Source organism: Falco biarmicus, chromosome 3 (genome assembly GCF_023638135.1).
Source record: "Falco biarmicus isolate bFalBia1 chromosome 3, bFalBia1.pri, whole genome shotgun sequence".
Lineage (NCBI taxonomy): Eukaryota > Metazoa > Chordata > Aves > Falconiformes > Falconidae > Falco > Falco biarmicus.
In genome coordinates, this window is record NC_079290.1 from 118267574 (window position 1) to 118281616 (window position 14043).

A 14043-nucleotide genomic window follows, 5' to 3' on the forward strand; every position below is an offset into this window, starting at 1 on the left:
CATCTGTGCAGAGGGATTTAGTAACCAGAAGCAGTCTTCTGCACTGATTTTATTATTTACAATATGAATTAAGAAGAGTCAAAGTAGCTTGAGGGTATTTTGCTGGCATTTATATCAGAATAAGACTACTTTCTTTTGGGTTTTTGTGTTTGTGTTAACTTTGTGTTGCATGCAAGGGGTTTTCAGCTGAAAAATACTTGCGTCTCATTTCTCAGTTTGAAGATTTAGTAGTTGTCTCTTGTAATATCCTTATGAAAAACAACATTAACTGTGAAGTCAACCTACTGCAAAAGTTGTGATGATAATAGGAGAGTGTGATTGTAATAACGAAGTGTATGTATGCATACATTGGCTTCCTGTTCAGCCAGTTCAGACCAGACCTATATGGCAAAGGCTACCTAGAAGTCCTAGGTTTTTCTGGATTTGTCGTCATGTCAGTGTTTGGGCAGAAATTTACCTGCCATATTGAAAAAAAAAATCCTATATAGGAAGGAAAAGCCTAGCATAGCTTGTTACATCCGTAGTGATAGAGGCAAATTGCTTAAGGTGTGTCTCCATGCAGCTGTCCACAGCGGATGTTATTCAGTACTTCCAAGAAAACTCTGTAAAAATATGTCACAAACACTTTTGTGAATAGGGCTAATTGAGATGGGCTTTCTTATGCAAAATCAGATCTGCTTTGTACCACTATTTATTAAGTCCCAGATGAATGCAACTGAGATCAGCTGGTGCATGTGTTGGACTCCCTGGTTCTATAAGCACTCTGTTTTAGTTGTTAAACCCCTATTGAAAAATTGTCAGTGTTTGAGATGCAGGTGCTGCCTGAAGTTTTCTCTTAGTTCACATTCTGTTCTCACTGTTTGAAATGCTTTATAAAGCCAAGGTGGTAAATAGTCTTGTCTTTTTTTGCACTAGGTTAAGCACTCTTAAGTGAGGTTGTGATTAGCATCTGTCTTGGAAATAATAAAATGTTGCAGATGATACTAAGCTTTCATGCTGAAAATTTGCAAGTCCATGTGTTCTTGTCTACCTAAATAGTGGATGACACTTATATGACTTGAGACGAGTTTGTTCTTGTAAAATTGCCTTTCAGACAGCAGTTATGGTGTAGCTGTTGTTTGAAAATGTAAATATCTTACCTGTCTGAGAGAGAACCAGTACTAGTATCTATATGCTAGGTGCTGAGATAATACTCTTGTGCTACCTGAACTGTAGTTAATTTACATCAGTTTATGACGTACTGCACCATTGCTTTCTATGAAACAAGTTTTTCTAATCGGCATTAGAAAGCGTGCTAGTAACTCTGGCAGTAGAAATTTTTCAGTCCTTCCTGTGAATGTGAATCTTACTTTGTAAGCTGTGGTTTATGGAGCAATCGCTTTGTCATGGTTTGAGGCTGTGAAGATTATGTTCCAATCCTATTGCTTGATTTTTTGGTTAGTTGTTGAACTTGTACCACGTTCTCTGCAAAAATCTGTGGTTTTCTGTCGCTTGTGTTGCTGTGGGGGATGAACTGCATGCTGCCAGTCACTGGGGGTGTCAGCTATTTGTGTTCATTCAGTAATCGACATCCGGAGGTGTTGGCCGGACTGCGTCATATGAAGTTGGCAGCTTGCTGAAGTGACACATGTCTGAAGAATGTTTCGTTGTATTAGCACAGAGATATGGTGGTTTTGGTACACAAGATCTGGAAAACTAATAAAATGCTCATCAATTATTACTTTTCTATTGCCATTTAAAGTTTTAAATGTATGGAGTAGTTTGCTTGTGTCTGAGCTATATCTACGGCACTTCACCTTTGTTACTAAAAGATATTGTTTCGGTTGCAACTTCATCAAGCAGATTGTTTATGGTCATCCTTCTGTGGAGTGAGCCAACTGTCCTGGTTAATAAGAGTATATTGTCACTTAATGTAATTGTGTCATTAGTATGCTGGGAGGGTACGAGATTTTGGTAGATCAAGGGTTGTACTTGCCACTACACCAACAGAATTTGCGTAGAGTCAAAATAGCGCTCATGTTTCTACCAAATATTATTTCAGTAATTGAGCAGATCACATGACTGATAAAACCATATTGCATATTGAATAATCCTAGGTTTTCATGTTAAAACGTCTTCAGTAGAGATTGATTAATACTGTCTCTGTAGCTCCATACAGAGTCTAAAGGATGTCTCCCTGGAACGTTACAGCTCTCTAGAAATAAACATTATCTGGGGAAACCCCCTTTCAAAACACCGAAATGCAAAGTAGTTGCAGGGTGACTGTGCTGAGGGCTGATGTGTCACTGGGCCCTACGCTGGCTTTTGTATACTTAGTTATTGCAAGGCTTGCTAATCTATTTTTTTAAAAAGTGTGCTGCACAGTATTTGCTTGAGGGTTACATGGAATTTTAAAATACATTCATTTATATACTGCTCCACAACATTTTTTACTTGGGTTTTTTTACACTTAATGTTTTGCTCTTTTTAGTTTCTGCCACTGCCTTCTACAAAGCACAACCTGTAATTCAGTTTATGTGTGAAGTTCTTGACATTCATAATATTGATGAACAACCAAGACCTCTGACTGATTCTCATCGGGTAAAATTCACCAAAGAGATAAAGGGTGAGTAGAAATGTATCTGTTCTGTCCCAGGTAACGCAACCAAGCTAATTCTAAGGGACTGGTTTTTAACTGGAGTCCTCCTGGTTAGCATGCATCAGCAGGGCCCTGGAATTGCCAAGAGAATTTCAGTATGCCCTATTTGTAGTTCTAGTCCTGAATGAAACAATGCAGCTCTACAGAAATGAAAGATAAAAAATGAAGTGTGTTCCCAGTGGCTTAAAGAGGGAAAGAGAAAGTATGTTGTTTATGGCCTGGACAGAGGTAAGATGCCTTGCTGGATGACTAACCTTTTGTAAGCAAGGGTCACTGAGGCCATCGTGGTGTCATGCTGTAGGTCTCCCGCTGTTTTAACACTGAGGCAAAGTGAAAATTGATTTCAAAGCTAACATCATTGATTCTTTGAAAGTATGCTGTTGCAGTGACTTGTAATAACTGAGTGCCTTATGGAAAAACAAATACCACTTGCTAACTTGCAGCTGAAGGCCAAATTCCATTCCAAAGGAATTGCATAAGCTGCTGGTTTGAGTAGTTTCACTCCATATATGCTACATTGCTTGTGTTTTCCCATATTCTTTCTTTCCAGTCTTAATTTGCAGAGAGAGAAGCCTTGAAAGAGCTCAGCTTTGCTCTTAAATGCTTGCATTAATTGATGCAAGATTAGACTTTCTTGAAATACAGGATAGCAAAAATAAATTTGAACTGTAGTCGTGGACAGATGTGTTCATAGAATAGTCATTAGGGGAAAAAAGCTTAAAGGAGTTATTTTGTAGTAGTCCTAACATGCCGCCTTTTCACATCTACCTATCAGTCTTCATTCTGGAAGACAGGTAACTGGAGAGTGGAAAGCTGTCTCTGCTTGATCTTGGATGCCTCAGACACTTTGTTACCATAGTCAGAAGATACCGAAAGGTTACCTTGGCTGTCGGTATTTGGGTTTACTACTGTAGTACCTGCGAACTCCAGCCAAGATATGATCACGTATAGTGAAACAAACCCTGCACTGAAGAATTGGCAGTCTGTGAGCAGCTCTGTGGGAGGGTAGTGCCTTCTGTAGTGTCGTTGCAGATTAATGACAAAGCGGTGAATGGGTTCCAGATATTTCTGTATTCACAACCCTTTTCTGCCTGGCCACAGTGATTCATAGTTATTTCTTTGTGTTTTCTCTTAATGGTCTATCGGGGCACTGGTAGTTTATTTTTTGATTATACCATCCTCTAAGTAATACTGATGTTAAGGTTGCAATTAGTGTTGTTGGGAATCAATGAAGTACAGTTGACACTTCTTTGGGATGTCTGTCCCTAGTAAACTAAAGACAGTATCTGCTGTCTGGTGCTTAGGGACCTGATCGGGTGTGGGGGATTCAGTCTGTGGTCCACCATCCACAGGATTCAACAGGACAAGTCATCCAACTCCTTTCTCAAAAGCCTTTGCTAGTAGGCTGTGGGTTGAATCTTTTTGGGTACCAAGGCTCTGTTTTCGACTGCCTTCTCTTCTGTGGGGCTGGGGAAAGACAGAACAGCATGTCGATGCTACGCAGCACTTGTGTGATAAGCTCAGTACTTCCAGCAGATGTTGAGTTTGCTCTGTACATACAGTACCGCCAGTGCCTGCGCAGTTAAGAGCCACTGAAAGCCTCTTGAAGCTCCCATTGTTGCTATCGTTGTTGTGGATAGAGAGTCAGGTCTGGTGAGCCTCTGGTGTACAGGCTGGGTGCTTTTAGACAAGATCTTCAGCTGCTCAAAATCTAATGTTAAACTGGGTCAGGGAAATTAAAATTACAGGCTGAATGCGGGCACAAAGCTGGGGGTGGGAAATGAACAATGAGGTAGAGATCTGGGTTTACCTTTTTAATTATATTGGAACTGCTGGTTTTCAGAGGTATACAGCATTGAGAATGAGAAAAAAAGAATATGGTGAAAACAGCCATCTGTGTCTGAGGTTAGTCACGTGCCTGTTAAATGAAACTGCTACAAGAAATTAAGATCACATTGAACATTAAATATTACACATTATGGTTTGGTCTTGAGGGTAATAACCTGATTAGTCAGAAATCAAGTTATAATGAAAGAAAATCTTCAGAGAATAATTTCTTACGTGGTGCTGTTTGACACTGACGATCAAAGCTGTTGGATTCGAACATGTTCTGTTATAGGAAACCTTGTGTCTCCTGTGCAGATCTTTGTGTAGTTATGACATTGTGGGGTTTTGGTACTTTTATGCAGGTCTAAAGGTAGAAGTCACTCACTGTGGAACGATGAGAAGGAAATACCGTGTTTGTAATGTAACAAGAAGACCTGCAAGTCATCAAACGTAAGATGCTTTTTGTCAGAGCATAAACTGTGTGATAACTTAACGCTGAATGTGTAACAGGACCTAATATTTTATTAATTGGGGGGGGGGGGGTGTTGATAGTTGTCAATGAAGATTTCTGTACATATTAATAAAATGTATGTCTTTTCAGCTTTCCTTTGCAGTTAGAAAATGGCCAGACTGTGGAGAGAACAGTAGCACAGTATTTCAGAGAGAAATACAACCTCCAGCTGAAATACCCTCATCTTCCTTGCCTACAAGTGGGACAAGAACAGAAACACACCTACCTGCCTTTAGAAGTAAGGAACTTAATCTGATAAATCAGCTCGCTATCGGTAGGCTGTATCATTTTGCAAAAGGTTATGCAGTGGACTTTGCAGTACAGCCACGTTTACATATTTACATGTTCATTCTCCTTTTATCTCATTAAAGGCTATCTAGTGCTTTAAAGTTTAGAGCTCTGAGAAAGAATATCTGGTTACTTAAACACACCGGGGGTGTTTTTTATAGTGATAGCGTAGTATTGTGTGTGCACGGTATGTTGGGATGTTTCTAATTACTCCTATGGTGTATTGACGCTTCTGATTTTCCTTTAAGGTATGTAATATTGTAGCTGGCCAGCGGTGTATCAAGAAGCTAACGGACAATCAGACATCAACTATGATAAAGGCCACAGCGAGATCTGCTCCAGATAGGCAGGAGGAAATAAGCAGATTGGTTAGTTCTTTAATTTCACTTTGGTGTGATACTGCTCACTAAATAACACTGGACTAGATTACATTAACACACAAACTTTTTGTGACCAATCTAATCTTTTAATTCTTTCTTTCTAGCCCTTTAACTTGATAGATTTTAATTCAAAAAAATACTTTTTTTTAACAGTATTTATTTAAAATAACTTGCAACAATAGCGTGAGTCCAGCAGTATGGGCTTTTGTGTGTTACAATCTTTACAATTAATTCCAAGCAGGTATCAGAACTACTCTGGACTAATAGTTCACTGTTTTACTGTAGTGGACCCTCAGGGTTTTAAAAAAAAAAATTTGAGAAATGGAGTTGGATTTTAATACCCAAACTCATGAAAGTAAGATTTTGTTCTAGGTACTTTTCTGATTCCTATTGATGTTTGAAAGCCATACTTCTTTTTTATTGTTGTTATTATTATAGGACATATTTGTAGTGGTACTGAATACTTTGAAAATCATGAGCTAGACTGAAGACTTGGGTCTTGAAAATTTCCCATTGTTTTTTGTTAATAGTTTGAAGATGGTAGCGTTGCTATTTTCAGTGCCTGTTAAAATGAAGTAGAAACTGGAGCAACTTGCATCGAGAATCATACAAGGAATCTATAACAGGGTAGAAGAAGGAGTCTAGGTGCCCTGAACCTCCGTCTTCTACTTGAGATGTTTTGACTGCTTGCTTTAGTACACACAAAATATTTTCGTCTGATAATTCCAGTATCTTCTTGGCACTGAATCCAGACACTCTAAACATCAGTGTTTTTTTTCTGACTTGAAGTATTTTTAGTTGAATACTCTTACACAGATAACTCTTATTGAAACAGTCTGGGTTTTGAGCCGACAAGTTAGCCAAAATTTTGTGATTAAAATAAGGCTGTTCTGGAAAATCCAGAAGACATGAATGTGCAGTAATAAAATGAACTAATTTGTTTAATCTTGGGTTTGCTTGTCTCTGAAGGACAATACTCACAGGATAGATCAAAAAGCAAATGTTATTGAATGAGCATACTACAAATAAGCACTTGAGTAAGGGAACAAAAAATATCTAACATATCATGTGGTATTAATTGTTTTCACTGGGGATAGGTTGATAGTGTTGAGCAGTTAAATCTGAACTTTTTTCAATGACAAGGGGAATTGTAGAACACTTCTGCAACATTCCTGTTAGTCTTCTGTTATATGAATTATAACAAAATACTTCTGTAACATGGAAAAAACCTATTCTTCTAGGTGAGAAGTGCAAATTATGATGCAGATCCATTTGTTCAAGAGTTCCAGTTCAAAGTCCGGGATGAGATGGCCCATGTGACGGGGCGTGTGCTTCCAGCTCCCATGTTGCAGTATGGAGGACGGGTCAGGTTTTTGCATTGTCTTTTGTTTCTGTTTTGAAGAGTGATTTTCCATGCACATTGACTATTTTAGTCAGTTCAGTTGCATTGTGCAATGCAGGGATCATGGAGTTTGAATGGTAAATTTCTTTTTGTTATCTTGAAACTGAAAATAGCATAGACTTTTTTTCAATCACTTGAACATCTGTTGCTTTTGTTTCTGCAGAATCGAACAGTGGCAACCCCAAGCCATGGAGTATGGGACATGCGAGGGAAGCAGTTTCACACTGGTGTTGAGATCAAAATGTGGGCTATAGCTTGCTTTGCAACACAGAGACAATGCAGAGAAGAAATATTGAAGTAAGGCATGTTGTGGTTCAGGCTTCAGACTGTTCTCTTAATGAAGCCATCTTAGTGAAAACATGAAAGTAGGGCTTCTAAATGAGTGTGTTACCTGGTTTTAATCATCTTAAGATGTTAGGGAGAGAATCCAAGCTGGTTTGCTTCCTTGCTGGAAGCTACAGTCAAGACACTGTGTCTGGGTACACTGGGTTTTGATCCTGTGACATTGCTGCTTTGTGAATAGTTCCTTCTAGCATCTTGAATGAACTACTAAAGGTGTCTAAATGTGAGATTTTTTCCCCCTGCTTGTTCTGTCATGTTCCAAAGCTGTACAGCCTCCGTATAATGAACATTTTTAAAGTGCTGCTTTGAAAAGCTGTTTGGAATAGTTTGAGTAACACAGTTCTTCTATTCTGTTTTGGTGGTTGTGTGCTGTTGCTGCTGTGAAAATTCAAAAAACTTCTCATCTTTAGGGGTTTTACAGACCAGCTGCGCAAGATCTCCAAGGACGCGGGGATGCCGATCCAAGGCCAGCCCTGCTTCTGTAAATACGCCCAGGGTGCAGACAGTGTGGAGCCCATGTTTCGACACCTCAAGAACACCTATTCGGGGCTTCAGCTCATCATTGTCATCCTGCCAGGGAAAACACCGGTGTATGGTAAGGGAATACCTCTGTCTTTACCCATGTGGTCAAGTATCGTTCTGAGAAATTTGCCACCCAACATATGTTACAAAATTCTTTAGGCCTATCCTTTAGGCATTAGAAACGAATGTTTTGTGTCTGAAGCTAAAATGAATTGTAAGTAGGGCTGAGCATGGAGATAATTTGGAAGTTATTTTGCAGGGTATGTACATACTTAGATTATCGTGACTTAAGCTAAGATCAAAATACAGCAAAATAATTTCAAATGGATTGAAGTTGTATCCTAATATTTGCTTCTTAGCGGAGGTGAAGCGTGTGGGAGATACGCTGTTGGGAATGGCCACACAGTGCGTTCAAGTCAAGAATGTCATTAAAACATCTCCGCAGACCCTATCAAATCTGTGCCTGAAGATTAATGTTAAACTAGGAGGAATCAACAACATCCTTGTACCTCATCAACGGTAAGATGCTTTGTGGAGACTGATTTGGGTTTTAACAGATGCGGTTACATTTCCTACTTAGCATCCAAAATTTAAACGTGGCAAATTTTTAATTTGAAATATTCTTCTGGTAATAGTACATGATATTTGAGGTAGAATTAAATTTCTTCTAGCATGGACTCAGAGTGATTGTTGGCTTATGAGTCTTAAGCCAAGATTCTTTTCAAATGTTTGTTCAGTATTAAACATTTGAAGAGAAACTGCAGATCTAGAGGTGTTGAAATATGAATGTAATCAGCAGTTTTTGCAGGTTTAAGAGCATACAACACATCACAGAATGTAACTGTTGGGCATACCAATGTGCTGTTGTGAATAAGTGTAAAAGAATACTAGAGGCATCTTCTCTTGCTATAACAGGCTGAGTAATTCAGCTCATGCTTGTTCCTTGCGTGACTCTTCTCTGTGTTCTTATTTGAATGTGTGCTCCAACTGCTTTGGTGCCTTCAGTGGGAAGGTTTGAGAAGTCCAGCCCACGTGTGCTCCCTTCTTTCTGACATGGGTCATTGTAGAGAAGCACAAGTCTTTTGGTCCTGAAGACTAGAAATTAGCATTGACTCTGACCTTTACTAAAGTGTATCTATTTTTGAGTGGAAATATGTATAATGCAAGGTAGAAGCCAGAAAAACTTTTGGAGTATAAGTCTTAAGAATTCTTTCCTGAGAGCTTGGAACCAAAGTTTAAATGCGAAACAGTACTGTGTGGAAGAACATTTTCAAGGCATTGGGTGACCATCCTGCTGCTTAAATTGTGTAAGCCAGAATGTGTGCGCTGCTGCACCCAGTCATTTGTTGCATGGCTGATGCAGTACCAAAGTCATGCTTAGCTGACCTCTGAGCGTTAGTGTAATCATCCTGTAGAATGATGGTTTCCGTAAGAAGTTGTCTGTACCATTCAGGTGTAGCTCTGTGGCTTTTCTCCACTAGAATCACACCACAGTTAAATGGCAGTGTATTTTGGAACGACTGCTGGGGTGGTTTCAAAATTCACATCTTGTGCACAAAGATTTCATTGTTTAGGCTTGGCTGAGTACCTGATAAGAAGGCATCTCTGTGCAGCTTAGCTGAAATTGAAACAAAACCTCATATTGAGCGATAACCTTGCGCCAACTGTTCATCTACAAGTGTGACTTAGCACTTTTTTCTTTTTGAAGACCTTCTGTGTTCCAGCAGCCAGTGATCTTTTTGGGAGCTGATGTCACTCACCCTCCTGCTGGAGATGGAAAGAAGCCTTCCATCGCTGCTGTAAGTTTTATGAAATTAGGATTGTTTTTTTATCTTTGGTAAACGTTAGAATAATAATGCAACTCATGGACTATGTCTGTGTCAAATATGTTTCAGGGCTTGTCCCAGTTCTTTGTACACATGTCCGGTATTATTAATGATATATTTAAAAGAACTGATCTAATCTGAAGTAGCAGGCAGTGGGTTTTTCTTAGCTTCTGAATGTTTAAATCAAAGTAAAATGGCAGTCCTGGTAAATAACATTTCTGAAAAAAAAAATTGTAAAGGAAATAACGCAGCTTTGTTGAGTTAGTTAATAACATATTTGTATTTTTAAAGGCCTGGTTTGGCAGGAGTGTTTTTGATACTACTTGCCTCTTGTGTTGGTACAGTCTGGGAGATCAAGGTTGGATGCTTGATCAATCCCTTCCTATGTTGTCCCCTTAGTATTTTACTTAGCATTGATTGTAGTTACAGAAACTGTCCTTGTTTAAAGTAACTATATGCAAACTGAAGTGAAAGTGAGAAAGCTTCAAAGAAAAGTCTGTGTCTGGACTATAAGAATATGCATTAGCGTGCTGTCAACAGAGGGGAAGACTCCAATTCTGCAGATGCATTTCGGCGTGCTTGGAGGGCAAGTTCTGTACCCTTTTCAAAAGGTGTTAAACCTGTACCTACTAGAAGTTCCAGTTAAAAATGTTACTGTGATTGTTGGTTTAACATAAGCATCTTTTATTTGAAAATGGCTCCTCTTGCCTTTTTTGCTATTTTAATTTTTTTTTTATTATTATTTGTTCTTGAAGCCTTTACTCATGTACTCTTCCGCTGAAGGTTGTAGGTAGTATGGATGCTCATCCAAGCCGATACTGTGCCACAGTGAGAGTTCAGCGACCCCGGCAGGAGATCATCCAAGATCTAGCCTCCATGGTGAGAGAACTTCTCATCCAGTTCTACAAGTCAACACGGTTCAAGCCCACACGTATCATCTTCTACAGGGACGGGGTCTCTGAAGGACAGTTTCGACAGGTTGGTTCACATGTGGGTTTTTTGAAGGACTGTGTAATTCCAGTTCTCATATGGGAGTAGCTGTACTGTTGGAGTTGCTTACATTTTACACCAAGATGCCACAAAATCATTGAGACATAAGGACAGAATTTCTTAAGCATGTTGGTTGGGTAAGAAAAGCTGTAACTTGTTTCCTGTCTGGGAAGGACAAGTCTTAGAATTGGGAAATAATATCTTTCTAAGTACTTCCGAAGACGACTAGTTGTGTAGCAAAGTTGCACTTGATTTTAACTACAAACCATTTATTATGTGTCATGTGTAGGATACAGTGGAAGGAAAACCTAAACTATTCTGTTCTTGTGCTTGTAGGTTTTGTATTATGAACTGCTAGCTATTAGAGAAGCCTGCATCAGTTTGGAGAAGGATTACCAGCCTGGAATAACCTATATTGTGGTGCAGAAGCGACATCATACACGTTTGTTCTGTGCTGACAGAACAGAAAGGGTAATTGTTGCCCTCTCTCATGGAAGCCTTGTGTGAAAAGCTTGATGTCAAGCACTTGCGCTCCTGGAGAAAGTACTAGCATGGGCTTCTCTGTCATTAAGGGAAGATGTTGAATTGATAAGCGCAAAATGTGGCCCCAAATTGGAAATCATTGACCTTAAGTATGTTTAGAAACAAAAATGGTCCCCATCAGGCTTTGTCCTGTTGCACATTGGTTCTAGTCTTTGTCAGTGAACTATAGCAAATATCCATGTAACTAACTAGGACCAAGTCTACAACAGTTGTAATGGAAGAAAACACAAAATTATGGAAGCTTTAACTTGTCTTTTCTGAGTCGATCCAAACTCAAGCTGAAAATTCTAAATACCAATGTATGTGCAGCTCTTCTGTCTTTCTGAGATTCAAAGTTCTTACAAGTGCTGTAGGTGCGCTGTGCCGTGTTGAGATGGTAGAGGGATACAGTATCCTTGTCAAAGATCCTAGGCTGCTGTATTGACACATTCCAAGCAGGACTGAAGCAGTTCATTCGGTGAAACCTTGCATGTGTTGAATTAGAATCTTGTATTTTTAATTACAGTTGAAATGTATAGACAGTTGTTAGCTGCACTTCTTAACAAAACCTTTTTTCTAGGTTGGACGAAGTGGCAATATTCCAGCTGGAACAACTGTAGATACAGACATTACACACCCATATGAGTTTGATTTTTACCTCTGTAGCCATGCTGGAATACAGGTACGATTTCTTTTTTGTAGGCAAGTGTGAATTTAGAGCACGGTTTTTCTCTCTGTTTTGTAACACTTGTGTTCCAATTACTTTATATGGAAATGTCATTTTGTCTGAGATCCCATGTTATTGTGGGACCAATAGTATTTTTGCTTAAGAGGTGGTCTCTGCTACATCTTTAAACTTGCATTGGTGGTAAGTGATGCTTTTTAAAGTTTATTGTAGAGGTCACTTTATTTTGTGCCTTTGTTATTTCTGAAGGTAAAACTTGCTACTTCTCTGATTTATAGCCACAATGAAACTTGCATTGAATCAAATCTTCAAATGTAAACAGTTTATAAGACTGAAGGCAATGTTTGATTTTATTTATTTTTTTTTTTTGACTGTATGCAAACTAGTAAGTTACAGGCTGTGGAAATTAAATCCAACAAGGTGGTGGTATTGCCAACAATACAGTGGAGAGTCAACTTAATGACAAAAATTGTATCAGAATGTTTAAAAAATGGAGGGAAATGAACTCTTTACATTTTTATCATTTGAGTCTGACCATATTGTCACATGTTAGAGATTTAAGTGTGGAAAAGTAATTTTGAACTCCTGAATAAAAAACACTGCGATGATTCAAAACTGGAAAAGAAAACATGCCCACCCAACCTAAACAAAATGTTATGACTGGTTTCCAGTTCTCTTAAGAGTTCCCAAGAACCATACTCAGTGGTCAGTACTTGTTCATGATCTGTAAAGGAAGCGTTAAAGTACTGGTGGTGAAAGTGTGTGTCTGGGGGGAATCTTGACATGAGTGACATGTAAAAATCTGATTCAGCATAATGCCAAAGAGCAGTGCAACCATTGAACCTGTAGGAAAGATGACATTGTGTGGGAGTAAGGAAGCTCTATAGGTAACCTCCGAAATACTGGAACTGTTTCTGGTGTTTGTACTTCAAGTTAGGGTGCCGAGGAATGCGAAAGAGTTAAAAGCAGCAGTTATTTCTCTGAGAAATGCTTCTCAGTGAGAAACAGTTTTAATTGAAGGTAGTTAAGAGGTAATATAATCATGGTTTAGTCATGTTGAGAGCAGATTTTGATTGTTGAGGGTTATCTAGAAGGCATGTGGGTTTTTTTCCAAGCAGGAATAATTAAAGTAACATAATCATGTAAATTTTAGTAGTCTTATTCATCTCTAAAAACACTTGGGGCTGACATAAGACTGAATTTTCTTTGGCTGCTGTTATGTAGGTGTTCAGACTAGATAGTCTGACCCTTTCTGAACTGAAAAATCTGACTTGATTGTGGAAAAGCCAGATAAGTGAATTGATGTTCCCTTCTTCTTAGGGTACCAGCCGTCCCTCACACTATCATGTTTTGTGGGATGATAACTGTTTTACTGCAGATGAACTTCAGCTGCTGACTTACCAGCTCTGCCACACATATGTGCGCTGTACACGATCAGTTTCTATACCTGCACCAGCGTATTATGCTCACCTGGTAGCATTCAGAGCACGATACCATCTTGTGGACAAAGAACATGACAGGTAAATGAAAATTTGTGCTTAAATTTCTGTCCCCATTGGTCTTTGCTCCATTGGCAGGCATAAAGCCATCTGACTATAGATAATTACTGCTCGTTTTGCAGTTGATTTTTGCTAACTCTGGGACTAGTCTCAAGAGAATCATTCCTGACAGCTGCTGCTCAGTTTCAGACAAGAGTGAGTTGGTGGATTCTGCTGAGTAACACTCAAATTAAAAGAATTAGGTTTAATAATAAAGTATTCTGTTATAAATTTGACGTGGTCTGAGGGAATTGAGCCACACTTTTACTTTCTTGCTTTAGAATTAGTCATGAATGAAGCAAATGTTAAGTGCCTTCTGCTTACCTACCTCTGTTTTGTATGTCAGAAGTATTTCATAACCTTCAGGCCATCAGTATATTTGTAACAGGCTTATTTTTAGATGAACAAACTAAGCAAAGGTAAAGGGATTTGTCAAAAGCCTTGAGGTTGCTGGGTGAATAGACAAGTAGATTTTTCTCAGTATCCAGTTCTATTACTATTGCCCTGTTGCTTTCCTAAACATTGAAGAGATGTGAAGGTGGCTTTTGTGATCCCAATTAATATGATTTAAA

The 14043-nt window shown here is 38.8% G+C and overlaps 1 protein-coding gene across 14 annotated transcripts in view; it reads left to right on the forward strand.

Moving 5' to 3' along the window:
- AGO3 (argonaute RISC catalytic component 3) overlaps nt 1-14043 on the forward strand; it is a 41101-nt gene that overhangs the window by 15945 nt on the left and 11113 nt on the right. For all 14 annotated transcript variants that reach the window (XM_056332423.1, XM_056332424.1, XM_056332425.1 and 11 more), the window contains exons 6-18: nt 2471-2605; nt 4828-4915; nt 5067-5214; nt 5513-5632; nt 6886-7008; nt 7210-7343; nt 7799-7983; nt 8270-8429; nt 9619-9709; nt 10520-10714; nt 11063-11197; nt 11829-11930; nt 13254-13453. In XM_056332423.1, the coding sequence (XP_056188398.1) occupies nt 2471-2605; nt 4828-4915; nt 5067-5214; nt 5513-5632; nt 6886-7008; nt 7210-7343; nt 7799-7983; nt 8270-8429; nt 9619-9709; nt 10520-10714; nt 11063-11197; nt 11829-11930; nt 13254-13453 (1816 nt within the window). The remainder of the gene's footprint in view (nt 1-2470; nt 2606-4827; nt 4916-5066; nt 5215-5512; nt 5633-6885; nt 7009-7209; nt 7344-7798; nt 7984-8269; nt 8430-9618; nt 9710-10519; nt 10715-11062; nt 11198-11828; nt 11931-13253; nt 13454-14043) is intronic.